At 36.8% G+C, this 25,592-nt stretch overlaps 2 protein-coding genes across 5 annotated transcripts in view; both read right to left on the bottom strand.

Annotated features, from left to right (window-relative positions):
* The window catches only part of LOC136260495 (adhesion G protein-coupled receptor L3-like), a 124,446-nt gene that overhangs the window by 16,890 nt on the left and 81,964 nt on the right, over positions 1 to 25,592 (bottom strand). For 2 of the 4 annotated variants that reach the window (XM_066054238.1, XM_066054257.1), the window contains 15 exons: positions 24,850 to 24,918; positions 20,786 to 20,903; positions 18,221 to 18,361; positions 18,102 to 18,174; positions 16,893 to 16,980; positions 16,776 to 16,834; positions 15,969 to 16,098; positions 15,107 to 15,198; positions 12,479 to 12,584; positions 8,226 to 8,388; positions 6,372 to 6,453; positions 5,765 to 5,834; positions 5,614 to 5,711; positions 155 to 284; positions 21 to 62 (listed from right to left, as the gene is read on the bottom strand). In XM_066054238.1, the coding sequence (XP_065910310.1) occupies positions 21 to 62; positions 155 to 284; positions 5,614 to 5,711; positions 5,765 to 5,834; positions 6,372 to 6,453; positions 8,226 to 8,388; positions 12,479 to 12,584; positions 15,107 to 15,198; positions 15,969 to 16,098; positions 16,776 to 16,834; positions 16,893 to 16,980; positions 18,102 to 18,174; positions 18,221 to 18,361; positions 20,786 to 20,903; positions 24,850 to 24,918 (1,461 nt within the window). Of the gene's footprint in view, positions 1 to 20; positions 63 to 154; positions 285 to 5,613; positions 5,712 to 5,764; positions 5,835 to 6,371; positions 6,454 to 8,225; positions 8,389 to 12,478; positions 12,585 to 14,908; positions 14,963 to 15,012; positions 15,199 to 15,968; positions 16,099 to 16,775; positions 16,835 to 16,892; positions 16,981 to 18,101; positions 18,175 to 18,220; positions 18,362 to 20,785; positions 20,904 to 24,849; positions 24,919 to 25,592 lie in introns of those variants that run through there. The other 2 variants (XM_066054247.1, XM_066054265.1) reach the window with 2 other exon arrangements.
* Positions 21,316 to 23,966, bottom strand: LOC136260512 (uncharacterized). Its single transcript, XM_066054274.1, has 14 exons — positions 23,791 to 23,966; positions 23,684 to 23,739; positions 23,517 to 23,634; positions 23,357 to 23,457; positions 23,120 to 23,305; positions 23,000 to 23,067; positions 22,797 to 22,950; positions 22,676 to 22,749; positions 22,512 to 22,616; positions 22,313 to 22,412; positions 21,985 to 22,264; positions 21,866 to 21,928; positions 21,765 to 21,827; positions 21,316 to 21,708 (listed from the first exon to the last, which is right to left on the bottom strand). Exons 10-12 carry the CDS (start codon positions 22,357 to 22,359, stop codon positions 21,905 to 21,907), a joined length of 351 nt encoding a protein of 116 aa, XP_065910346.1. The 5' UTR covers positions 22,360 to 22,412; positions 22,512 to 22,616; positions 22,676 to 22,749; positions 22,797 to 22,950; positions 23,000 to 23,067; positions 23,120 to 23,305; positions 23,357 to 23,457; positions 23,517 to 23,634; positions 23,684 to 23,739; positions 23,791 to 23,966; the 3' UTR covers positions 21,316 to 21,708; positions 21,765 to 21,827; positions 21,866 to 21,904.

The following is a 25,592-nucleotide window of genomic DNA, read 5'->3' as shown; positions in this document are numbered from 1 at the left end:
TATGCATTATATGTACATACCTCTCTGCTTCTAACAACATGGAGAAAGAAGATTCCCACACCCTGTAAGGAAATCCATCAGTACTATGAATGTATGTGATGAATTTTAGTAGTAAACATTTTATTTTCATACAGCATTACTTCCTTGCACTTACTTGCAAGGAGTTCACAATAGTAAAGATCCATGCTACTACTAAAGAATCATTATCAATCAAAAACAACAGCCCAAGTATCCAAGTTGCTCCAAGTAGTGGTAGAAGTACTATGATGCTCAATAGTAGTACCCTAAATATTACATATTGAATATATATTACACACACACACACACACACACACACACACACACACACACACACACACACACACACACACACACACACACACACACACACACACACACACACACACACACACACACACACACACACACACACACACACACACACACACATATAGAGCTAATATTAATTTGTTTATATGCAGATATCCAGGGAATATGTATAAGTTAGGAACCCAGACCAAGGTTCTAAACCAAGAAGAAACGAGGGCAATGTTCCTAACCAACTCAGATAATGGTATCATTTTATATGGGTAAATATGTGGAGTCATTGTGGGATTGGATATGTCATTTTAAAATTGTCATGCAATGTTAAAATAAAGTGCAGCAGACCAAACATGTAGTTTGTCCAAGAGCTAGAGAAATTGAAGCTCACACCTTCCTTACTAGAGCAGTAGCTACTATAGTGAAATACGTGGCTATGTGTCAATGAAGAAAGTTACCAGTTGTTCAGTGTTCATGGCCTTACAGCTGAAAAACAGGTGTATAGAAACCGTTACAGTCCAAAGATGATCCGAGGTTTGAGTGCCAGGATAATGATGGAACAATTTTGATTATGGACCACACCCACATTACAGACAAAACAAAATAACCATTCCACAAGTAAGCTTATGCTAATAGTTTAATAGAAGACGAAACAGGCATATAACACTTATTGTATGTGCTATAAATGGAATTCTCCGTGATATCCCTGGATTTGTCCATTCATCGTAACAAATGTAGCCACAACGTTAGATTCTGTGCCCCATATTCGAATTCTTTTAGACATGCTTATATAAGAAGTCTAGTGTTTACACTCATATTGGCTTGGGCGCTGGTCGCCTACTATAGGCTATTAGCCTAAGTATGATTGGAAGAACATAGCAAATCAATGATTGAATGTGAGATTTGCAATGCTTGAGGTCCTCCTACTGGTAGGTCTCTAACAACCACTATAAGAACCTGCTAGTAAGACCTCATCATCTTCTTAACATCAAAGCATACTTTGTATCAAAACACACGGTAGTGTGTCGTGTGGCCCAAGAAGCCGGCGCGTAACACCCGTGAGTATATTGACAGGAAGAAAGAAAACGCAATTTTCGCACCTCCGTAGCTCTGTGCTGCCGTGATGAAACAAGACATGTTTTGCTGTGTACACTCCCTCCACCTTCAGCACTCCACATTCCAAATTAGAGCGAAATCGCTTCAAGCGTTCCCGAGATATGCGACTTCAAAAATTGTCTTAGTTTCTTCATTTTTTTTTCTTCTTATTTTTCTTCCTCTTTTCGCACACTTACAAAAACTGCTATAAAACGCGAACGCTATACCCGATTGCCTTGAAATTTGGCACACAGAAGGGGGGTATAAAGGCACATCTCTGTACCAACTTTGGCTAGGATACGATAAACAGGAAAAGAGTTATGATCAATTATTCACGAAAAATAACACCAATATGTTGTCACGCCTACAGGGTAAACCGCGTATGGGAAGAAGCTGAAAATCGGTGGGTGAATAGGTTAACTATTGAACCTCAAACCTTTTGTAGTTTGAAAGAAATCGAGCTAAAAACCAGGAAGATACAACGAAAAAACCAACAGTGTGTAACAATTATGCAATCGAGATTAGCTAATAAAAAACGACTACTTGCCACGCCTACCAGATAAACCGCTAGGGGAAATGCTTTGAAAATCGCTGTATAGAATGAGTAATCATCTTAGAAAGGCTCTTCATTGGTGTAGAAGAATCAGACTTAAAGCCACGGAGTTATAACACGAAATCCAACTTGGAGCAGCAAGTGCGAGATCGAGATACTCTAATAGAGCAGTCACCCTAAAGAGAATTCAAGAGATCAGCTAGAAACAAGTAACCTATATAGAGATCAGCTAGAAACAAGTCGCCTTGTAGAGAGATCAGCTACAAACAATTCACCCTGTAGAGAGATCAGCTAGAAAAATTTTGTAGTGGCTAATACCTTATAAGGAGTTCATGCAACTATGGAAAGGGATAGTTCAGCTAGAAGAAATCACCTTGTAGAGTTCAGCTACAAAGAAACTACCATGTAGAGAGTTCAACTACAAACAAATCACCCTGTAGAGAGATCAATAGAAGAAGTTACCTTGTAGAGAGTTCAGCTACAAAGAAACCATCATGTAGAGAGTTCAGCTGCAAACAAATCACCTGTAGAGAGTTCAGCTACAAACAAATCTCCCTGTAGAGAGATCAGCCAGAAGAAGATTCCTTGTAGAGAGTTCAGCTACAAACAAATCACGTAGAGAGATCAGCTAGAAGAAGTCACCTTGCAGAGAGTTCAGTTACAAAGAAACCATCATGTAGAGAGCTCAGCTGCAAACAAAACACCTGTAGAGAGTTCAGCTACAAACAAATCTCCCTGTAGAGAGATCAGCCAGAAGAAGATTCCTTGTAAAGAGTTCAGCTACAAAAAAATCACATAGAGAGATCAGCTAGAAGAAGTCACCTTGCAGAGAGTTCAGTTACAAAGAAACCATCATGTAGAGAGTTCAGCTGCAAACAAAACACCTGTAGAGAGTTCAGCTACAAACAAATCTCCCTGTAGAGAGATCAGCCAGAAGAAGATTCCTTGTAGAGAGTTCAGCTACAAACTAGTGACCTTGTAGAGACATCAGCTAAAAGAAGTTACCTTATAGAGAGTTCAGCAACAGAGAAACTATCATGTAGAGAGTTCAGCTGCAAACAAATCACATGTAGAGAGTTCAGCTACAAGTAAATCTCCCTGTAGAGAGATCAGCTAGACAAAGTTTCCTTGTAGAGAGTTCAGCTACAAACAAATCACCCTGTAGAGAGATCAGCTAGAAGAAATTACCTTGTAGAGAGTTCAGCTACAAAGAAACCATCATGTAGAGAGTTCAGCTGCAACAAAACACCTGTAGAGAGTTCAGCTACAAACAAATCTCCCTGTAGAGAGATCAGCTAGAAGAGTTTTCCTTGTAGAGAGTTCAGCTACAAACAAATCACCCTGTAGAAAGATCAGCTAGAAGGAGTCACCTTGTAGAGAGTTCAGTTACAAAGGAACCATCATGTAGAGAATTCAGCTACAAACTAGTGACCTTGTAGAGACATCAGCTAAAAGAAATTACCTTGTAGAGAGTTCAGCTACAAAGAAACCACCATGTAGAGAGTTCAGCTACAAACAAATCTCCCTGTAGAGAGATCAGCTAGAAGAAGTTTCCATGTAGAGAGTTCAGCTACAAACAAATCACCTTGTAGAAAGATCAGCTAGAAGAAGTTACCTTATGGAGAGTTCAGCTACAAAGAAACAATATTGTAGAGAGTTCAGCTGCAAACAAATCACCTATAGAGAGTTCAGCTACAAACAAATCTCCCTGTAAAGAGATCAGCTAGAAGAAGTTACCTTGTAGAGAGTTCAGCTACAAAGAAGCCATCATGTAGAGAGTTCAGCTGCAAACAAATTTCCCTGTAGAGAGATCAGTTAGAAGAAGTTTCCTTGTAGAGAACGAACAAATCACCCTGTAGAAAGATCAGTTAGAAGGAGTCACCTTGTAGAGAGCTCAGTTACAAAGAAACCATCATGTAGAGAGTTCAGCTGCAAACAAATCACCTGTAGAGAGTTCAGTTACAAACAAATCTCCCTGTAGAGAGATCAGCTAGAAGAAGTTTCCTTGTAGAGAGTTCAGCTACAAACAAATCACCCTCTAGAAAGGTCAGCTAGAAGAAGTCACCTTGTAGAGAGTTCAGTTACAAAGAAACCATTATATAGAGAGTTCAAATACAAACTAGTGACCTTGTAGAGACATCAGTTACCTTGTAGAGAGTTCTGCTACAAAGAAACCATCATGTAGAGAGTTCAGCTACAAACAAATCACCTGTAGAGAGTTCATCTACAAACAAATCTCCCTGTAGAGAGATCAGCTAGAAGAAGTTTCCTTGTAGAGGATTCAGCTACAAACAAATCACCCTGTAGAAAGATCAGCTAGAAGGAGTCACCTTATAGAGAGTTCAGTTACAAAGAAATCATCATGTAGAGAGTTCAGCTACAAACTAGTGACCTTGTAGAGACATCAGCTAAAAGAAATTACCTTGTAGAGAGTTCAGCTACAAAGAAACCATCATGTAGAGAGTTCAGCTGCAAACAAATCTCCCTGTAGAAAGATCAGCTAGAAGAAGTTGCCTTGTAGAGAGTTCAGCTACAAAGAACCATCATGTAGAGAGTTCAGTTACAAAGGAACCACCACGTAGAGAGTTCAGTTTCAAAGAAATCACCCTGTAGAAAATTCAGCCACAAACAAATTGCCCTGTAAAAAGATCAGTTAGAAGAAGTTACCTTGTAGAGAGTTCAGCTACAAAGAAACCATTCTGTAAAGAGCTCAGCTGCAAAAAAATCACCTGCACAGAATTCAGCTACAAACAAATCACCCTGTAGAGAGATCAGCTAGAAGAAGTTACCTTGCAGATAGTTCAGCTACAAACAAATCACCCTGTAGAGAGATCAGCTAGAAGAAGTTACCTTGTAGATTGTTCAGCTACTAACAATTCACCCAGTAGAGAGGGCAGCAAGAAGAAGTCACCTTGTAGAGTGTTCAGTTACAAAGAAACCACCATGGAGAGTTCTGTAATAAATATATGTATTATATATATAATTTGTACATTTACTGATAAAATCAGAAATATTTAAAGTACATCTGCTTCATCTTTTCTTCTTCCTGTGGTAAAGAAAAAAAAGACAAGTTAAAAAAGTCCCAAAGCCGGCCATAGGCTGGCTTTGTGGTATACAAATACCAAAAGAAATGAAATCTAATCCAAAAGAGCCAAGCTGTAAAAACAGTGCGGCCCTCAAAAAGGCTATGGTGAAAAAAGATGTGAAATCCAAGGTGGCGGCCAAGAAATGGCTGTGATGGTAGGTTAATGGTAAAAATTTTAATAACGACAATTCAGGTGAATTTTTTGCCAAGACCAAGCGGCACAAAAATTCACCTTAATTGTCGTTATTAAAATTTTTACCATTAACCTACCATCACAGCCATTTCTTGGCCGCCACCGTGAATTTTTTGCCAAGACCAAGCGGCACAAAAATTCACCTTAATTGTCGTTATTAAAATTTTTACCATTAACCTACCATCACAGCCATTTCTTGGCCGCCACCTTGGATTTCACATCTTTTTTCACCATAGCCTTTTTGAGGGCCATACTGTTTTTTACAGCTTGGCTGTTTTGGATTAGATAACATTATCTAATACATATTAGTAAAACTATATACTAGCTTTAATTTTTTTATGACTCTCAAGAAGAAACCATACATACTTTGCTGTCTCATATTTTTCTTTCACTGCTTGTGTCATTTTACCACCAGCTGACCGATAGATTTTCCACAGTGAAAATGTAAAGAGAATCATGTTGATCTACAGCACAAATACATGTAAGTATGGAATTATTTTTGTACTTGTAACCTCACCAGTAGTATTAAAATCACTGGTGTAATAAATGCCCAAATTGAGCCATCCTCATCTGAAATCCAGCATTTACTGTATGAGATATAAATACAGTACAGTGAATGTACAGTACTGTACTGCATATAGTGCTGATAATTGAGAAGAATAGTACAGACAATCAGTCAGTTTGTTATAGTTGTGATAATAATGTTAACAAGCTGTTAAATAATTAATAGTGTTAACAAGCTGTTAACAGTTCCTAAGTGTATGTTTTAATACTACATTGTGTAGCAGTCATTCATTTTAATGTAAGAGTAAAACAGTATTAATACTCTCAAATAGAACAGTCACCTAAATCATAATGTACAGTACATACTACGTACATCTATAGCTTATAATGTGCCACCTTGTATTTAGGGTAGTGGCACTGTATAATTGAGGTAGTGCACAACTATTACTAGACAAGTTAACAAGACGCAAGCACTCCACACATAATAGCATACATGTAAGGTATACACATGCGTTTTCAGAAATTAATCAACGAAGACTTACCATGTAGCTACGTAATAGTGAGGTTTAATTACAATTGAAATATTTTGTTATTTAAGTTTATTGCAATGAGGTGCTTACGCTATTTCATCTCTATCTCCATATATTACATAATTCTCATGAGATACTCCAGCTGATATAGCGACTATTGGTATTGGTGAGCCTAGAAAATAGAAAACAATTTGCTACTTACTATTACTTTATTGCAAATTTATGTACTGCATTCTGTACAGCAGTATTTTTACTGTATGTACTGAAGGCTGTCATCCCTGTTAGTAATCACACAGTACGATAGTACTGCATGCTGTAGTAGGGATCATAGATGTTTGCAAAAGTATCATTTGTCAACCTTCCTTCAAAATGTCTTTAAGTTGGCAGTATTGGTACCAAATGTACAGTCAGGTGACCAAAAATGCTTAAGTGACCTCCTGACTAACTGATACCTCCAGCATAACTTGAATGCTACAAGCACAATTATTTCACTGTTTGACATTGCTTAGCTATGAAGTTATACAAGCATGAAAATGATGTTTACTTTCTTTCTGTCAGTGTATTCATACTGTAGCGTGCCAGCTTTCTTGGCCACACAACACACTACTGTGTGGCTTGATTACAGTATGGCATGCCGGCTTTCTTGGCTGGTCTTGATATCAATCTTTTTGTGAAAAATTGGCAGCCTTCCTTGACCTAGGTAGTCAAGTAGTTTTTGAGCTAATCATGCAATTCCCTCAGATTTCAAGCAGAGCTGTAGCTTGAAAATGATTGCCATGTCATCATGTCCATTATTTTATCACATAAGGCCACTTGTTAGTTTTATATTTCAGATCCCTGTTCATATTGCTATGTCTCACCGTCTAAGTTTGGTAATTTTTATTACCAACATTTCATCATTTCAGTGTTTAATGACAAACTTTCTTACTGTACATAGCTAGGTATAAAGAATGGAAGGCTATAGATGGGCTGCTGATCAACCCCAAATTACAGGAGAAGGGACTTTAAGCCTTTCATTTCTCAGTAAGATCAGATCATGACTAATACAAGATCAAGATACTCTAATGAAGCGTTTACCTAGTTCTGATAAAACAGTCAGGTGCCATGTAAGACTGTAATGAATAACGAATAATGAGCTACCCGCCTGCATTGGTTTAAATAAACTTTCTGATCTGAAACACAGAATTAACAAAAAGTGGCCTAATACAGAAAAAAAACTGATTTACAATTATTGCATACTCTATGCTTTATTGAAGATGAAAATAACAAAAAATAAATTTGTGACTGGATCTGCGAAAACCCGACACAATTGTGCATTTATGAAATTCCATTTGTTAAGTATTTATAATTTACTTAGCTACGTGAAAGTTTCAGCCTCACATGCCAATAACTTTTGGAGTTACAGCCCTACAAAGTAGCAAAAACAGAAAATTGATAATTTATGTACAGCAAGTATGGAAAATAAATTACAGGTGCTTACTAAAATGGTTGTAATTTACGAACAGGTTGAGGTACGGAGCTGAAAGTTTCGCCATTGTGTTACCCATGGGAATCGTTTACTGTGTACGTTTGTACTTTGTAACCTTTCTTCACTGCATATAAAGGAAAAATTAATGTTTGAAGAGAAATTGATTACGTATGATCGCTTTGATGTGATACAAAAAATGTTCATAACTTACATACCCTTCAAGTTGGGTCTACTGCAAGAAAACAAAGATTTTCCCACTCCTCTTGAGTAGGTGAATAAGATGATAACCAGGTTTTTATTGTTATTTCCTTCTTTTGCAAAAAAAGGCATTCAAAAAATTTATGACATATTTTCAATAACATGCAAATATTTCACTCATTGTATTTAATGCTTTATACTGTAAATTTAGGCTTGCGCTATTGTGTCAGGTTTTCGCAGATCCGATCACCAATATTAGCTATGGTTATGCTACTTACCCCAGCCAAGAATCATAAAGAAGCGCATATCCTGGAATATGCCTTCATAGTGTATCCACACAAACTTGATGTAGATCAAGATTGCTTCACACAGAGTCCAACAGAATACACTTAGGAAGAAGTAGTGGAGAAGTATTGCCACCACCTTACACCACGCCAGTGACTGAAAAATTGTACACAATAAATGGCGATTGTTACAGTAATATAGTTAAAGTGCATGTCTATAGAAAAACTCTTAAACACTGGACCCTATTACACCATATTGCTGGAAATTTAATACTTCTTGGTAATTTGCATATGTAAGTGTAGGAAACCTTGCATATATTACAATCACTTTTGAATGTGATATGGCTATGCCTATGTTGGAATAAATGTCTAATGATTAAATCCAAAGGGTTTGAAGCCAGGCAGTCCCTAGCCACTAAATTATCTTCAAAATTTCCTTCAATTTAGAATAATACAAAGCCATACTCTGAGTGTGTAGATGTGTTTGTGTGTGTGTGTGTGTGTGTGTGTGTGTGTGTGTGTGTGTGTGTGTGTGTGTGTGTTACTGGGCAGTATATTGGTCATACCCATTTGTATTGAGTGGTAGTAGCTTTTTAAAATCATATATTGAGGCATACATGAGTACATGCATGCTACTGTCTGGATTGATTTGGATAAATCATGCTACCGTATAGCTGGTAATTTTCGAAAGGTTTTTATTTTGGATATTTCGAAGAGGCCCTTCTCTTCGAAAATAAATTCCCACGTCCGGTTGTTTTCGAAAATAAATTCCCACAAGTGAAAGCAATCGTCCAACTTTCGGCGATTCGTTCGTGTATTCCTCGAGTTTTAGCTCAGTATTGCTGATGATAATGGGTAAACTGTATCAATTACTGTACCAATAACCAGAAAATAGGTGATCCAGAATGGGAATTGATGCCGTCTGCTCTATGGTAGGATAGCTAGCTATGATCAAGCGTGATCGTGCCAGTGAATTCACTCCACCCGAGACTCCCTCAGTTTTCTCTCCAGTGCACAGGAATGGGGATTATTCCATCAGTAAGTCAATTTTCGGAAAACATTCAAGCGTCTTCATAATTTGTGACACGAATTTCCGTTTATTTGAAATCCATCCGGACTTCGAAATATGGCACTCTTCGAAATTAAGATCTTTCGAAATTAAAATCTTTCGAAATTCAGATTTAGCTTCTTGTGCGAAAATTTCTGTTTCGAAAATAACCCGCTATATGTACCCGCTACCCGCTATATGTACATCTATACCACATCAATTAGAGTGTTAACCACATCAAAGGATACTTAAAAATAATTGTTGATTTGGTTTAACTTCCTTAGTTAAGAAACATTCTGTGATGTATAAACTGTTTGTTTCTCTCAATTTCTTCTGTCATTTACAAGCACACGTTCCTTTATAGCCTGCAGCTCACCTAAACAAAACCAGTCATCAGGAAGCCACAAGCTGCCAGCTAAACTGATGGAGAATGATGGACAGACTAATGTGCATGCACGTGTGCATGTTATTGTGCCTGTTATTGCAATTGAGTTGATTAGACTAACAATAATCATACAGTACGATAGTAACTGTATAGTAGGGACCGCAAAGGAGTAGGCGTAGCCCATGGAATAATATCACCCAAAAATCAGCCTCAAGTTTCCCTGACAATGATGAGGCAGTATTGGTTAGGTAAAACTAAGCCCAAAAAAGCTTTCAGATCAACCTGAAACGCTTTCAACAAGTTTCTATAGAATTTAAAAAAAATATTTATTTAATGGAATTTTCTACTGACTGAGTAAGTAACTGACTGACTGATGCCTTCAGACAAGCGTAACTCAATAACGGCTAAGGCTAAGGGCTTGATTTTTTCACTGTTCGACCTCGCTTCGGCCCTACTGGTGCCTTTTGACATACCACAGTACATACAATGCATTCTTCATGGACTTACCAGTGTCCTCCTTTGTGTCCCATTCATCATTGCTGACAGCGAAAAGTATCGATTTGGTGGTAGCACGTGATGGCTTCACATCATTGCAGCCATTTCTTGGCCGCCACCTTTGATTTCACAACTTTTTTCACCCAGGATTTTTAAGGCCGCACCATTTTTTCACAGCCTGGCTGTTTTTGTGTGGATTTTCATAGTGGCTATTTTGATTGCAGAGGTGCTTTTCGAACAGTTCTTGATTCATACTGCTGTGTAACTGGTTGAACATAGCAGACAACGAAGCATAATCAGTGGATGCTTCACTTTTCAGATGATATTTAATACTGGGACGCGTGGCACCATTTCTTTCGGTGTGCGTGGATTGCAGAGTTGCTATTCTTAATCTGAAATGCTGTGTAACGGGTTGAACATAGCTGACAATGAAACGTAATGGATACTTCACTTTTCAGACGACAGTTAATAGCTGGGGCGCGAGGCGTCATTCAGATGTGGTATGCGTGGGTTCACCAGTCATAATAATTATTTACAAAAAAAAGTTTACAAAAAAGTACACAGAAAAATTTGGAATTTTCAACTAGAGTAGGGACCATAGCATACTGATAAAAAGTACTGAAACAAGTTTGAGTATAGTGCACAATATTAAATCATAGTAAAACAATAAGAAGTGTTATATCCCTACTGTGCATTTCCATTATGATATCTTGAGCACAGTAGGGATATAACACTTCTTATTGTTTTACTGTGATTTAATATTGTGCACTATACTCAAACTTGTTTTAGTACTTTTTATCGATGTGCTATGGTCCCTACTCTAGTTGAAATTCCAAATTTTTCTGTGTACTTGTATATCTAATAATAATAATCATTATGCTGCATTACAACACGCTGTGTATAATATCTTGTCCTAGAGGAAGCTGGTCTATCATGCCATACTTCAGTCCTTTTGTTGTTGTTTTTATTATTGCTAGTACAACTAGTTAAGCTGGTGTAACTAATCAAGCAAATTTTAGTCCAAATTTACACCTCATTTAATTTCAAATGGGTAAATTCTCAAAAACAATTTCCTGTGGGGGCATGCCCCCAGACCCCTCTAGATGAGAGCATGGTAATATGCTCTAGGTTTTGCACTGTGTATGTGTTCAAAACTCCTTAGTTTAAAAGAAAACCTATCATAGTCTGCTCATTTTACAACAGGTATTTTTCTAGTGTAATGCATGTAATTTATACCCTAAAAATGTCAGTTTCATTTTAAATCAATATTATGTCCATTACCTCAAATTTCTGGTATTGACATAATTATCAGTACTACATATCTCATTGGGGACCTGTGAAAGGACTAGAGTCTGTTAATACAGGTAGTCAGAACCTTGAACCTATACTGTGTTGAATGCAGACATAATCATCAAAACCAGTGGACTTTTTAAAATCCCTAATTCATTCATAGTTATTGACCAAAGTATAGGAATTTCTAGTACATCTGCAGATATAGACAACCTCTCTTATTTCACCACTTTTTAGCTGTACAACCATTGCCCAGTTTCATTGCACTTTTCTTTAATCCGTTACCTACAACTTATCTTTATATTTTTAGTAATCTTCGGTCTTGAGCATTAAAGTTGCTGATAACTAAGTTCTGATTGATAATGTTCAGCTTTCATGGGGATTGATGACAACAAACTGCAAATGCATATTACAGTAACAATTGTACTCTTCAGAAAGCTTTGAAGTTTTATTAAGTACAAAGTGCAGTTTTCTGTTTTTGATTTCATCCTTGCAAAGTTCTATAAATATTATAACTAGTTAAACACCGCAGCAAGTGAAATATGGAAAACATAGCACGAAGGTTAGGTGTCGATTTGCAGTAGCTCAATGGCTTCCCTACATTTGCAAACAGGAATCATCCATATTTTCCATGGTGACTGGATTGCAGAGGCGCTTCTCCTACAGTTCGTCATTTGTAGCACTATGAACATAGCTGTAAGTAAAACATAATAGCCACATCACTTTCGAGTCTGTAATTGATAGTTAGGGTGCACGTTCAGTCAAAACCATTACCTCTGGCACTATCCCTTTTTTTTGATGTAGTTTGCGTGTGTTCACTAGTCATAATAAGGTTACAAAATCAAGTACAGTATATAGAAAAATTAAGAATTTTTAAGTTCAATTAGGGATCATAGAAAAGTATGGAAACAAGGGAGGTTGCCTATACCTATAGATATACTAGCAGAATTTTATACTTGTGAAATATAAATTCATCTTTGAACTTAGATAGTATCATACATTACAGTACAGTACAATATTCAAGCTCACATTCACAGCTGTTTCCACTCCACTAACAAATACTATTAAACCAATCAAGAGGGCGATTGAGAGATTTAAGTGAAGTATGTGATGTTTTCCCTTGAATGCAGTTTTCCTGTTACATGAAAAGATACAATTACAATGCAAATACCATGGAAAATGCATGTTGTTTTATAGCATTACAACAATTGCTTTAGTATAGTTTAACATTATTGTATTCAGATTTTTCCAAAAGGGAAGTTTTTTTGTGTTTTGTAACTATCAATGAAATTTTTTTCTTGATATTAGCAGCTGCCAGAGCTCAATCAAAATGGAATTGTTTAATTAGTAAGTGGATAAAGATCTTGAAGAAGTGAAAATTTCTTCATGAAATTTTGGATGATGATGACCTGCAAAAAAAATTTCTCTTGAAAATAACCAGCCATAGTTTTTGTCTCTACTATAGACTAACATAAAAAAATTGGTTCACATTTTCCTGTAAGTAACTTTCACAGTTTTCAGCAGATAGCAGAGATATAACAACTTTAAAAATTCCCAAGTACGCAATTTTTTTCTTTATTTATACAGTTCCTGAGCAATTGTTTTATGGGGTTACAATATCCACTCAAAAATAGCCAATGCTGTAAAAAAAGAGTGCAGCCTTCAAAAGCCTGGGTGAAAGAAGTTGTGAAATCAAAGGTGGCGGCCATGAAATGGCTGCAATGCTATTAATGCTAGCAAATTTTAATAATGATTTTGTGCATTAATAAAATTTATTATCATTAACATCATGAAATGGCTGCAACCTTTGATTTCACAACTTTTTTCACCAAGACTTTTGAGGGCTGCACTCTTTTTGAGTAAATTTCACTTCTTTTTGTATTTTCAAAACCAAGGTTTTGATGTTTATGATTTCTTTTTATCTACAGATCATAGCTAACTGCTACAGGAACGATGATGACCATACAAGTGATACAGAAAATTACCTACTGATCCCAGACAGCTACCAAGACAGAGAGAAAACCATTACTGATGAAAAACAAACAATTTAGACACAGGTGTCCTCGTACACATGCTACCACAAACATTATTTGCTAGTTCATGCATGCATGATGGCTATACTTGAATACATAGTTGTATTAGATCTATATGTATTTATTTCCACTATAGTGATTTATTGAAAGTGCATGATTGTAGGATATTCATATTGAAAACTTTTGCATGTTTTTGAAACAAATAAAATGTTCCTTAAAATTAGCTGAGTGCATGTTCTTGTAATTTATGTGTACTCTGCTTGTATATATTGTGTGTTATCACAGGAGGTGAAACGAGGATCGTCCAAAGTAGAATAGCGTATATACATTGTTGTACTGGAGCTGTAATGTTTCAGCTCCCTGGGATACTATCAGTAACAAGTTAAGCAATTCCTGCATCTTTTTACTGGGATATGATTTCCAGGCTGTAGCATTATAAGTTTTGCTAGCATAGCACTTATTATGATGATTATGATGATGATAATTGGTGCGACTCGGTCATACACCTGCTTGCAGACCGCCTGGGGGCGAAACTAAGTTAATATTACAAATATACCACTGATCGATACGAAAATGGCTCCGATTTGATGAAATAGCTACTAGACTGAGCCTCAAAGTGATACAACAATAGCATGTTGCTAATGCTCTAATAGAGCACACGTTTGTGCGTTCACTGAAATCGTCTAATAGAACACACATAGAATGTTCTAGAACACACATAGAATGTTCTAGAACAATCTAGATTTTCTACTGGTAGATTAGTTTTACTTATTAAGCTAGAATTTTCATTTATAAGGTAGAAATTAAGTGAAGTGATCAGCTGAGATAGTAGTGGTTCAATGGTTAAGGATGCAGGCATTAAGTATGGTGGTCCTTGGTTCAAACTCTGGTCATGATCAGTCGATTTTTAAAAAATATTTCTTATGCACTTTTTCCCCCCAGTGACTGCTCTATTAGAGTATCTCGATCCTGAGATTTTACACTTGCTCAGTTTTTGCTATATAACTTTGTAGCTGTAAGTCTGTTGCTGTTCTAATCACCAAAAGGCACTCTTACAATGATCAGCCTATGTACACATGAATTTCAAGTCATTCCTCTACTCGGTTTACCCTGTAGCCATGACAAAAGTTTCATCTTTTTTTGATGTGGATAAACACTCATAACTCCTTGGATATTTATCAGATTCATAGCAAACTTGGTACGTGAATGTACCTTTATATGCTCTTTACATGTGCCAAATATCGATACAGTGGAGTTACAAGTTTATGATTTTTACAAAGTGTGCGAAAAGAAATCGAAGCCCCCATAGCCCCCTTACAGCTTAAGAAGAAGAAAAAAATGAAGAATTAAAATGAAACTTTGGCCACTCATATCTCAGAAACGGCTGGGAAGATTTCCTTCCAATTTGGTATGTGGCATGGCCTACCTAGCGGACACCTCTGTAGTGAAACTGGTTCCAGTTGGATAACGGATCATGGAGCTACAAAGGTGTGAAAATCACGTTTTCTTTCTTCCTGTCAATATACTCACGGTGTGGTGCGCCAGCTTCTTGGGCCGTACGACACACTACCGTGTGTCTTGATGAAGCACACTAAAACATACGTGCACATGTGCAACATTGTACCTCAGCAGTATGATTGCTCCAATAGTTAGTAGCAGACACACAATAGACACACCACAGCCAACATAACTGATTGTGCGAAGTTCAGGAGAATCCTATGTATATATTACATCCATAATATTAATATTATATAGGTACGTAAACTAGTGACATAATTTGTAAAATTAAAATGCCATGTTTAGTGACTATCTCAGCAAAACTCAAAAAGTTCACGGAACTTTTATTGTCTTACTATATGTATCTACAGTGTCCAAGGAATAGGTTATCAAAGTTTTAGCCTATTTTGGTGAGTATGTGTTTTGGAATTATAGTGCTAACCAGTAGAAAGTGCAAAGAAATCAATTTGTACAGCAATCAAACTGAAATTAAAACTGCAATCAGTAAAGTTAGTATCCATACCTTTCACTTATATTGGTCTAATTTTGATCATAATGTTGACAAATAAACCCACACACAAGATTTCAAATCAAGAAACTACACATCAACATCACTGTAAACAAACACTCGTATTACACAACCTCTTTGGGCTACAGGAATGAAGCAAGGATAGTTGAGCTAGCCATGAGCAGGCAAACAAGATACTGTATAGATTAAATTCATTGGAGACTTGTTTCCCTGAGTAAAGGCTTGATTAAACTTGTATACTAGTATTTTTCTCATAGCATGCTTGTACAAACTATGCAGACTTTTGCTGAGATGGTTGTTTTCTGTATAATAAATCCTGTACACTTATTAAACTACCACATCATTTCACAATGTAAGTAACAGTACAGTACAGTATGTCATTCACATGCTATATGTCCAGGTACAACATACTATATACTGTAAATAACAATGTTTAGTAGATTTTTATGTATATACAAACCTCAGCAGCATCGACTGAGCTCACTAGTATTGAAAAACTAGTTAAGTGGGTGGAATTACATATCACTGGAGGTCTGGGATCATTATCTTGGATTATACCATAACTGGACCATCTCCCTGTATTTTGATTGCTACAGTACATAACACACATGTGTATATAACATATAAACATAGTGATTTTAAAATACTATCAGGGATCACAGTGAAACAGAATTTTGTATAAATTTGCTAGTTAAATACAATGCCGGCCAATGGTGGTCCATCTATACTGCTTCTGTATTACTCCTCCACTATACTATACTGTTAACTACTATTTTATTTTATAATCAGCTGTGTACAGAATATCAAATGCATACATACACTATGTATATAGTGCAGGTTATGCTGAAACTGATTGTTTGTACTGTATTGCCTCGAATTACGGCCAGTCTCATATAAACTCCTGGTCCTGTTTAGTCGCTGGGGGTGCACAGCATCATAATACAAATAAATGCCGGGTCTCGAATAAACGTCTAGTGCAGTCATTATTTTTAACAATTCTGGGCAGTGGTATACAAGTGAAGAACGTTTTATAGTTTATAGAGTTCCTTTTAAGCTTGAATCTGTGAAATATGCTGAGGGAAACATCAAGGAGAATCCAGGAGAGTACAACACCAAGGTATGTAGTTGACTTGTGAATGCTGATTAGGTAAATAAATGCTGGTCTTGTGTAGTCGCCAGTCTCGTTTAGTAGCCGGGGTAAAAACTCTTGAAAGAAATAAATACCCGGGCCGTGATTTGAGGCAATACGGTATGTATATACATCTACCTCTGAGATTCATGACTGAAGTTCCAGTAAACACATTCTGGCTTGTTGATGTTCTTCAACTTTACAAATGAATGGCATTAAATATTTCTATGTGGATAAAACACAGTATGTGCTTACTTCAAACTTTAATGTTACATGATTAGCTCTGTCAGTGAGGTCAATTGGACCTTGAGATATTTGAGATGAAATGACAACACCTGAATCACTGAAAGAAACAAAAGTATATGTAGGTGGGAAATCAATCAATAATAGAATTACTACGGTGTAGCTTTCATTCACTTCACAAAATTAGCTTAGATGCCACATCAGATGGGTTGTAAGTGAGTCACTACTGCTGATCGGGATGACCAAACTACTTGAATGCTAATCTGGATCTGACCTAAATGTTAACTGGTTTACTTTAAAAATTGAGGCAGCATGCCTCAAGAGATAGTCCACAGGTCCCAAGTTCCACTAGAATGTGTCGCATTTATAGCTTAGATTATGGATAGTTCTTATTACAATGGGAAATAGTAAACAAGTAACTACCAAAGAAGATTTTAACAAACATATGTAATTAATGATCAATAAGTGGGAGTGGCTCTATGTAAGGCAGCTACAGCAACCCACAACATTCCCATTGGCATGCCTCTATTCTCCCTACACCAGACTAACTGTCTACAGGTAGCACTTGAACACACAATCCCATGAGCATGCATGTGCCATACACACCCAAAACATGAATGCACAGTCCTTATAAGTAAATGTAGTTTCACACAACAACACACATTTCTGAAAGATGGATGTGGCTACCCACAGGTTTCTTGAGTATGTTTAACCATATTTCCAACAGTACAATTGAACTTGATGTTCAATAAGGCAGATGAGACCCACTTGATTTGAATGGCCTGGATAATCTGAATGATGACTTAACCCACTTACACAACCAGCTAACAACTCATTGGGTTGCTACACTAATGGTCTATAGAGCCTCAAAATCCTCTTAAAGGCACAAATTAAGGTACAGTTGTAACTGGTAGTGATAGCTGATTTTTGGTGGTGTAGATAACTGAAATGATGACTCAAGGTCTCATTAAGGATTAAACCTGATAAAAAAACAGTTATATATACACTGTATGTACAAGGGTGGATGGCTTATGTATGACCAAAACCTTTATTTCTACACTAATTTTGCTTTATTTAACTTCAGCACAAACCTACAGTTACTAGTGCATAACATACATTAACATGGTTTTCTCAATTCCAGGATATCATAACAACAGTACACATATACAATATATGCATTGCCAAGTATAACAAAACATGGAACAGTTTACCATACTGTACCTTAATAATGAATTATTGCTAGTGTTTAACTGTAAATTTTTAGCAACAAAATTTACCACCGGTACTGAAGCATCTAAAATGTACAAAATGTCATAAATTATGACAACATATATCCTAACTTTCAGTTTGTCTTTGGTGGATCAGAGCACTTCTTGGTATGGTAATTTGTGTACGATTAAACTTCTCTGACATAGTATCATCGGGGAAAACTATTGTCCTGATCAATGTAGTGTTCTTTGGCACCAGTTGAGCTTCAATTACTATATATAAGTATACATAGTTTTTCATAAAAGTATTCACTGTATTTACAAATGTAGAGTGCATATTGTTGCCATAAATTTTATGAAATTGCATGTGACCAGATTTGTGAAAAGGGTTTTTATGAATGTCCAATTCTGTGAACTCAAAGACTATAACTTTGTTGCAAAGTGACAAACAAATTAACATTTTAGATTTTCAGCAATGGTTAACCTTTGTGCAGTGCTAAATATATTTAAAATACGTCAATCTGTACTAATGAATCATCAAAGTTGGGTAAATTTGAAGACCTCTTAAAAGCTTTTCACAAATCACATAATGTTATAACAGCGTTCTACAAAAGTGTGAGGTACAGCTACAATAATTATGAATATAAGTATGTGTCCAGATTTTACAAAACCTATCCAAATTACACAGCAGGTAAAACCAAATTAACATCAAAAGTGTGTAGCTACTGTACACTATTACACTATTGGTTTTAAGCCTCTGTATTACTCAAACTACTCAGGGTTAGTTTCAAAAACCATCTTTCTGGGGTGATATACTGTAGCAAGCTCAAAAATGGTGATTCGTAAGGACTTGGCTTGACAATAGTCAGTATATTTCCTTTAGCCATTGGCGAAACAGTTTCTGTATTGGTTCTGCTACATATCAACCACTACAGAACCATGTCTGCACTTCAATTGAGGCCCATCTCCATTAATGTTGGTTGGTAAATAATGAAACCACAATCTACCATTTGCCTCAAGCTGATATTGTACATCTGTCAACTGCTGTCACATGATGGTGATTGTTTTGGTACTTAGGTATGTAGGTTCCATGGTTCACCTACACAGTACAATTATGCAATAGGACTAGTGATATAATCAGCCACAAGTTGTGGCTTCTGATTGCATGAAACTTGGGGGTGAAATACCTAGGGGTCCTAACATAGAAGAAACAAGGATTTCTAAGTCCACAGAAAGGCTATAGCCTTGCCCCACATATCTACTCTAGGAACCCAATGCTTTACCCAACCAATAAACAGAACACTGATCCATGCACTGATAACAAGATGGACACTACCTAAGTGTAACTACTGCACATGCTGATGTAAAAGAAGAGTATAGAAAAAATGTGCAGCCCTTTCAAAAACACCTGGGTGAAAAAGATGTGAAATCCAAGTTGGTGGCCAAGAAATGGCTGTGATGGTAGGTAAATGGAAAAACTTTTAATAATGACAATTCAGTTGTTACCAAGAGCAAATTGAACTGTTTATTTAAACAACTATCATAGCAATTTCTTGGCAACCATCTTGGATTTTACATCTTTTTTTTGCCCTTGATTTTTTCAGGGCCACACCTTTTTTCACAGCTTGGCTGTTTTGGTTTAGGTATCACTTGTTTTTGTCTTGTATACTCCAAAGCTGGCCTATGGCCGGCTTTGGCATTTATTTTACATGCATGTCTTTGTCTTTACTGCAGAAAAGAAGAAGAGATCAACAGCTGAATTTTTATTTGTTGAGGAAATGCAGTGTTTGCTTACAATTACTATAAAACATTAAATTATCACATGAAACTCTCCTACAGGTGACTTGTTGTAGCTGAACTCACTACGGGGAGACTTCTCATGACCGGATTTGCAAAAAGGTACCTTTTCCATACATTTGATATAGCAGCAAACAAAATGATGTAACACTAGATGCCTTATAATGATTAACTTGCTCGTAGTATCAAAATGTAGTCAGATACTGTAGCTACATTCATAAAAATTTCAAGCAATTATATGCCATGATCAAAAAGTTATGAAACTTTAAAGTTCAAAAAATGGGTCAAATTTTGTGTGTGAAAAAGGTACCTTTTCACAAATCCAGTGGCTAATGTAGCTGAACTCTATACAGGTGACTTGGTTGTAGCTGAATTCTCTACAGGGTGACTTCTAATGTATATAGCTGAACTCTCTAAATGGTGAAATTGTTTGCAGCTGAGCTCTCTACAGAGTGAAATTTTTGTAGCTGAACTCTATACAGATGATTTGTTATAGCTGAACTTTCTAAAGGATGACATCTTGTAGCTGAATGGACTTTTGACTGAATTCTCTGCAGAGTGAAATATTTGCAGCTTAACTGTCTACAAGGTGACTTCTGATGTAGTCTGCATGGTGACTCATTTGTAGCAGAACTCTCTACAAGGATACTATATCACAGACTCATAATCTACTCACACATAACTACAGCTTGACTCACTAATTCACTGAGTCTGCTCATTACCAGTGTGAGCAAATGCAATGTTACGTTTGTGTGGCACTACACATACTGTACATACATACATACTGTTTCACATGCATACATACATAAATACATGTGTACATACATACATACATGTGCTAGTCATAAGCATGGATGGATGTACAGTATAAAATATTCTTGAAATACAATATGTACTCACTTATGTTATCTTTGGGAATAGCCTTACTCTTATTAGTAGCAGAAGAAACATCACCAACTGCTACAGCAAACTTCTCAATAGTTCTTAGAAAATCCTCCCCAATTGATGGTAGTCCAGCCTATTAAACAGTTTAGGAAGCATGATTACATCGGAAACAAAGCAAAGCTGTGCATATAAAGCAATGTGTATATACATACTGGCACTATATGTATGCTTGCATTATCAATTCATTTACTGTATGTGTGTTACATTAGTACGTTCGCGTTGAGCTGAACCCTCAAAAACAATTAATAACTTACGATTGCTACATCGCATTGCTCGATACGTAGCGCTTCTCAATCCACTAAAAATATATTAAAAGCGCTTCATTCGAATGTAAGACACTCTAGTTATGACACTGTAAAGTTTCGCCATACATTTTCAATTGGGAAGCCTCTAAAGCGCGGCCCTTTAATGTTCATGTTGACACATGTTTGTGGCGAAGCCAGACATCACACTCCTGCCCTCAACACGCATGATTTCACCATCTGTTATGTAAGAGGCTGTAATACACTTTTGCAAGAAAAATAAAACAGTTTTTATGTGTGTAAAACAGAGTTGTATGAGTAGAAGAGCTGGGGCCACTGTTGCATTGTATTTAGAAGATAGGTGGCCCACTTATCTTCAGGGGAAAAACCTCTTTCAGCCATTAAGAGGAAAAACCCAATTTATAACAGCTCAAGTACTTTATCCAGTATAGGTGTACCTGCAAGTGAGGCAAACAACATGTTATTAACTTCACATTTACCACACAGCTGCTTATTCTCTCCTATTCCCATCTAGTCAATTTGTCACTTTAATCCTTTTCCCATCACTTTGTGCACATGCCATACAAGCCGTTTCAAATCAGCACCTGGTTCTCGAAGTCACATTCCCACAGAACTCTACAAAAAGTTTCACTAAATGAAATACTGTTTGTATGCATTTGGACTTATAATACCTTTAGTGACTTCTAAACACTCCTGCACTGATCAACATACACAATGTCTGGTATGTTCACCTTCTGCAAGCAACAATAACTTTGAAAGTGCATACACTTACACTTCATCTGTTTTGTTTTTTTCATGTACTTTGCAGAGTTCAATCCCAGTCACCCGATAACTCCTGGGGAACAACATACAAGTTGTAACACTAGTATTGTAAATATCAAACAATCTTACATCAGATGAAGTAGGCTCAGAAGAAGACTTGGACTCACTGTTGCTGGTGGTGGAGGAGTCATTAATACCATCATCACCACCATCACCATCTTCACTATTGCTACTATCACTGCTGACATGAATGAGGAATCGTTCTAGAAGTTCCTCGAGGAGTCCATCCTGTTCCCAGTAATGATCTTCGACTTCTTCTTGAACGTGCTTTATCAAAGATTGCCACCTCTCAGATGTAACAGCCTCAAATCCTTGATAAACCAGTTCCTTAACTTCAGTCAAAGTAAACCTAAACAGATGCCAAACTATAACAATGTCCATAACAATGTTGATATACCTCTTGTTTTTCCGCTTTACGTGTCCCTTCACTTGACTCCAGGCCATCTCAATAGGATTCAGTTCACAGTGTGCAACTGGTAGTCTGACTACTTCATGGCCTATTATTGCGTTAACCGAAAGAACTGGAATTACAACAGTATACCAGAAAGAAGCCATACCAGAAAATGTCAGAGCCACAATGTATACACTTAACATACCTTTACTTCCAGCTATCTCATCTATAGCATATCTTGGAGGAGTTTTTGCTCGTTTGATGATTTCCCACAGATCTCTCTTCAGTGAACTTTCTGGATATGCTATACCTGTGAATCATCATACAGTCACATACTGAAACAGTGACAGTATATACACACTGCCTTACATTTCTTATCTAACTACTCTTTCAGCTGTGCTTTTTGCCACTTTAATTGCTTTGGTTGCTCCTCCAAGTGGCGACTGCAGTTAACACAGTAATGTTTACAGTTGACAAATCTAACACCTACCTGTGGTAACTGGCATTGTCCATTACAATCAGACGATTAGCTGGTAATGCTGGAAATAACTTTTCTTTAAACCACCTTTCAAAATTCTCTGCATTCATTTCTTGATGGTAATCAGCTGCAGATCCTTTCTTGGTTTTAAAAACTCAATCACAACCTGAAAGAAAAACTGTGTTTACTGGATACTTCACATCATAGAAAATTACCGGGAACCCATCCATCTTTGCCTCCAGCATGTAAGATAATAAGGCGCTCTCCTTTACCTGATGGCTTGCTATGTATAAATTAGGATAAACAAGCAGAATTTTGAAAGCTATTTAACCAACCTGACTCCTCCTATAGTCCCACCAGTAGTCTTATCAGCCTCTACCCAGGCTCTGGACTTTCCATCATGCGCATTGGCCCAAGTCTCATCCAAGTACACCACTGGTTTCCCTTCAGTTCTGTTGCGCCTCATTCGTCTCAAATATTTATGACACTGATGGACTATGCAGGGCTGCTCATAGTATACCCTGCATGTATGTGTAGTAAAATTAAAACACACAAATTGGTGCAATGCTAACCTCTTGTCATTAATTGTTCTATGCTTGAATCCCATATCCTTCAATACCCTCCTAAGTGATGTTCTTCCCCCAGAGAAAACACCATCATTCCGAAGTTTTGACTGTAGACGGAGTAACAAAAGTTACAAAACCAAAGGCTTGAGCGTTCAAATTCACCCACCAAAATCTTCTACAGTGATACATTTTCTTTCTTGTCATATAATGAATCTATTTTCCATCTGATTGCATCCCGGTCGAAACTGTCTGCATCAACACGGATTCGTGAATGTCTGTACCTGCTGTGACGATTAGATGAATTGAGTAGCCTCCTGCAAACTGCTTTTGTACCTTTTTCTTGGCATAGAAAACCCACCTTTCTTGCGGTACTCCATCCTCACTCTTCCCTACGTGGCGAAATGAATACCAAACCCAACTGCAAAGAAGATATTTAATACCAGTGGCCTTCGAGATTCTCTGCTTCACATTGACGGAAACTTTAGACTTATTCACTTCTTGCTCAAAGTAGTTCCATAGCTTCATGAGTAGATACTTTGTTTGGTTGTTTAACCTCTTTCCAAGAGGGTTTTGCTCCGCACTCACTGACGCTGCACTGGACGCCATATTTTCGGCAATTAAGTGCGCGCCCGTAACACGAGCTTACGAATAAATGCGTCATGAACATCATGTTTAAAGCCTTTGATCTTGTATGGCTTCTTAATCAACAACTCAGGATTCAGCTCAATGCGAACGTACTAATGTAACAATACATATATGTGACCAGCTGAGCAAAGTTCAGTCATTTTCACACATTCTTTGAGTTACATTTTATTGCTTCTCTGTCTGATACCTACCTATAGTAACAAAGGAGTGGACTACCAAAATTTGTGATCTTTGCGATGAATAGTCTTGGAGTTATAGCACTAGACAGTTGGAACAGCAAGAACTTCAAAAATTAGTAAAGAAGCAATTATGACAAATGAATTACGGCCACTTAATTAATTGATCATAACTCATGACTGAACAAAGCTATAAAAACAGGGCTTGGATCAATCTGTTTACCATAACCTGGCAAATACAGTAAGGTATATTGCTTGTCCTACATTTCACCACCTTAACCAAAGGAGAAGGCCATATTGACAAAGAAGTATTGACAGTAAACTTTATCTCTTACACATGCACCCATAACTTTCACGCCGTTTGTTACATGGAAACAAAACAAAAATATTCTTTTTTTATGAGCAGACAAATTAGATGGTGTATAGGTTTTGTTGATTTGAGTGGTTTCTCTACACACCAAAGTGATTAATGCATGTATAGAACTTTAGGTTAACCAAATTAATTTTTTATGAAACATGTGTATTTCTACCCAGTTATATGTTTTGATAGCAAAACAAAATTTTTTGAAAACAACCAGATTTAGCTCAGCTGGTTAATCATACGGTTTACAATATAATGGAATTCTGCAAAATGGATAGCATGCTTGGGCATACGGATACTGAAGTACTTAAACTCACATTTTGTGACTGCCTAAATGAGATGCTGTTTGTATCATTCAGAATACTACTGACTGTGGTTGCAACATCCTGGTAGTAGGACACAATAAATTATTAAATAATATGCACATGTTGGAATTATTATGACTAGAATGTTACTGTAAGTGAGTATCTAGTAATGTGCAGTTTAATTTTTTGAAATTGGTTTGATACTCAGTAATCATATGGTATGGTAGTGCTGTATTTTACCGTGTAACAAGTTAACGAAACTTGTGAAGAGCAGCTAGTAAAATTAAATTCCGTAGGTTCTATTTTCAAATGCTTAAATATAATGTATAGCGCCAACACAAAAATAATTTTGGTATTGCTTATTTATCCAAGTGGATTATTATCAAGATGGCGACCACATGTGATAAAGGGATGTCATGTCTACAATGAAATATGGGCCACTACACTAAGGGAATTTTGTTTAGCACCAAGACTGAAAAGACGAGACCATGAATCTTTGCACTGTCCATGTGTGGGGGAAATCTAGAGTAGTTTAGTGCAGTTGCTTACTAACAATTGCCATGAAATAACAACACAAAACCATGATACATAACTAAGTGTGGAATTTGTTTGACACTCACTACTACGTGTGAACTCATGCTACAGAAATGTGTAACTGTTAAACTATGATTGCAATATGCAGAGTGTTGGTTACAAGAGTTTAATATTTTAGTCAGTGATATTGAATCATTATGGAAAAATTACAAAGTTCATTA

The sequence above is a fragment of the Dysidea avara genome, chromosome 1 (assembly GCF_963678975.1).
Source record: "Dysidea avara chromosome 1, odDysAvar1.4, whole genome shotgun sequence".
Lineage (NCBI taxonomy): Eukaryota > Metazoa > Porifera > Demospongiae > Dictyoceratida > Dysideidae > Dysidea > Dysidea avara.
This window is presented reverse-complemented; position numbering and strand designations above follow the sequence as displayed.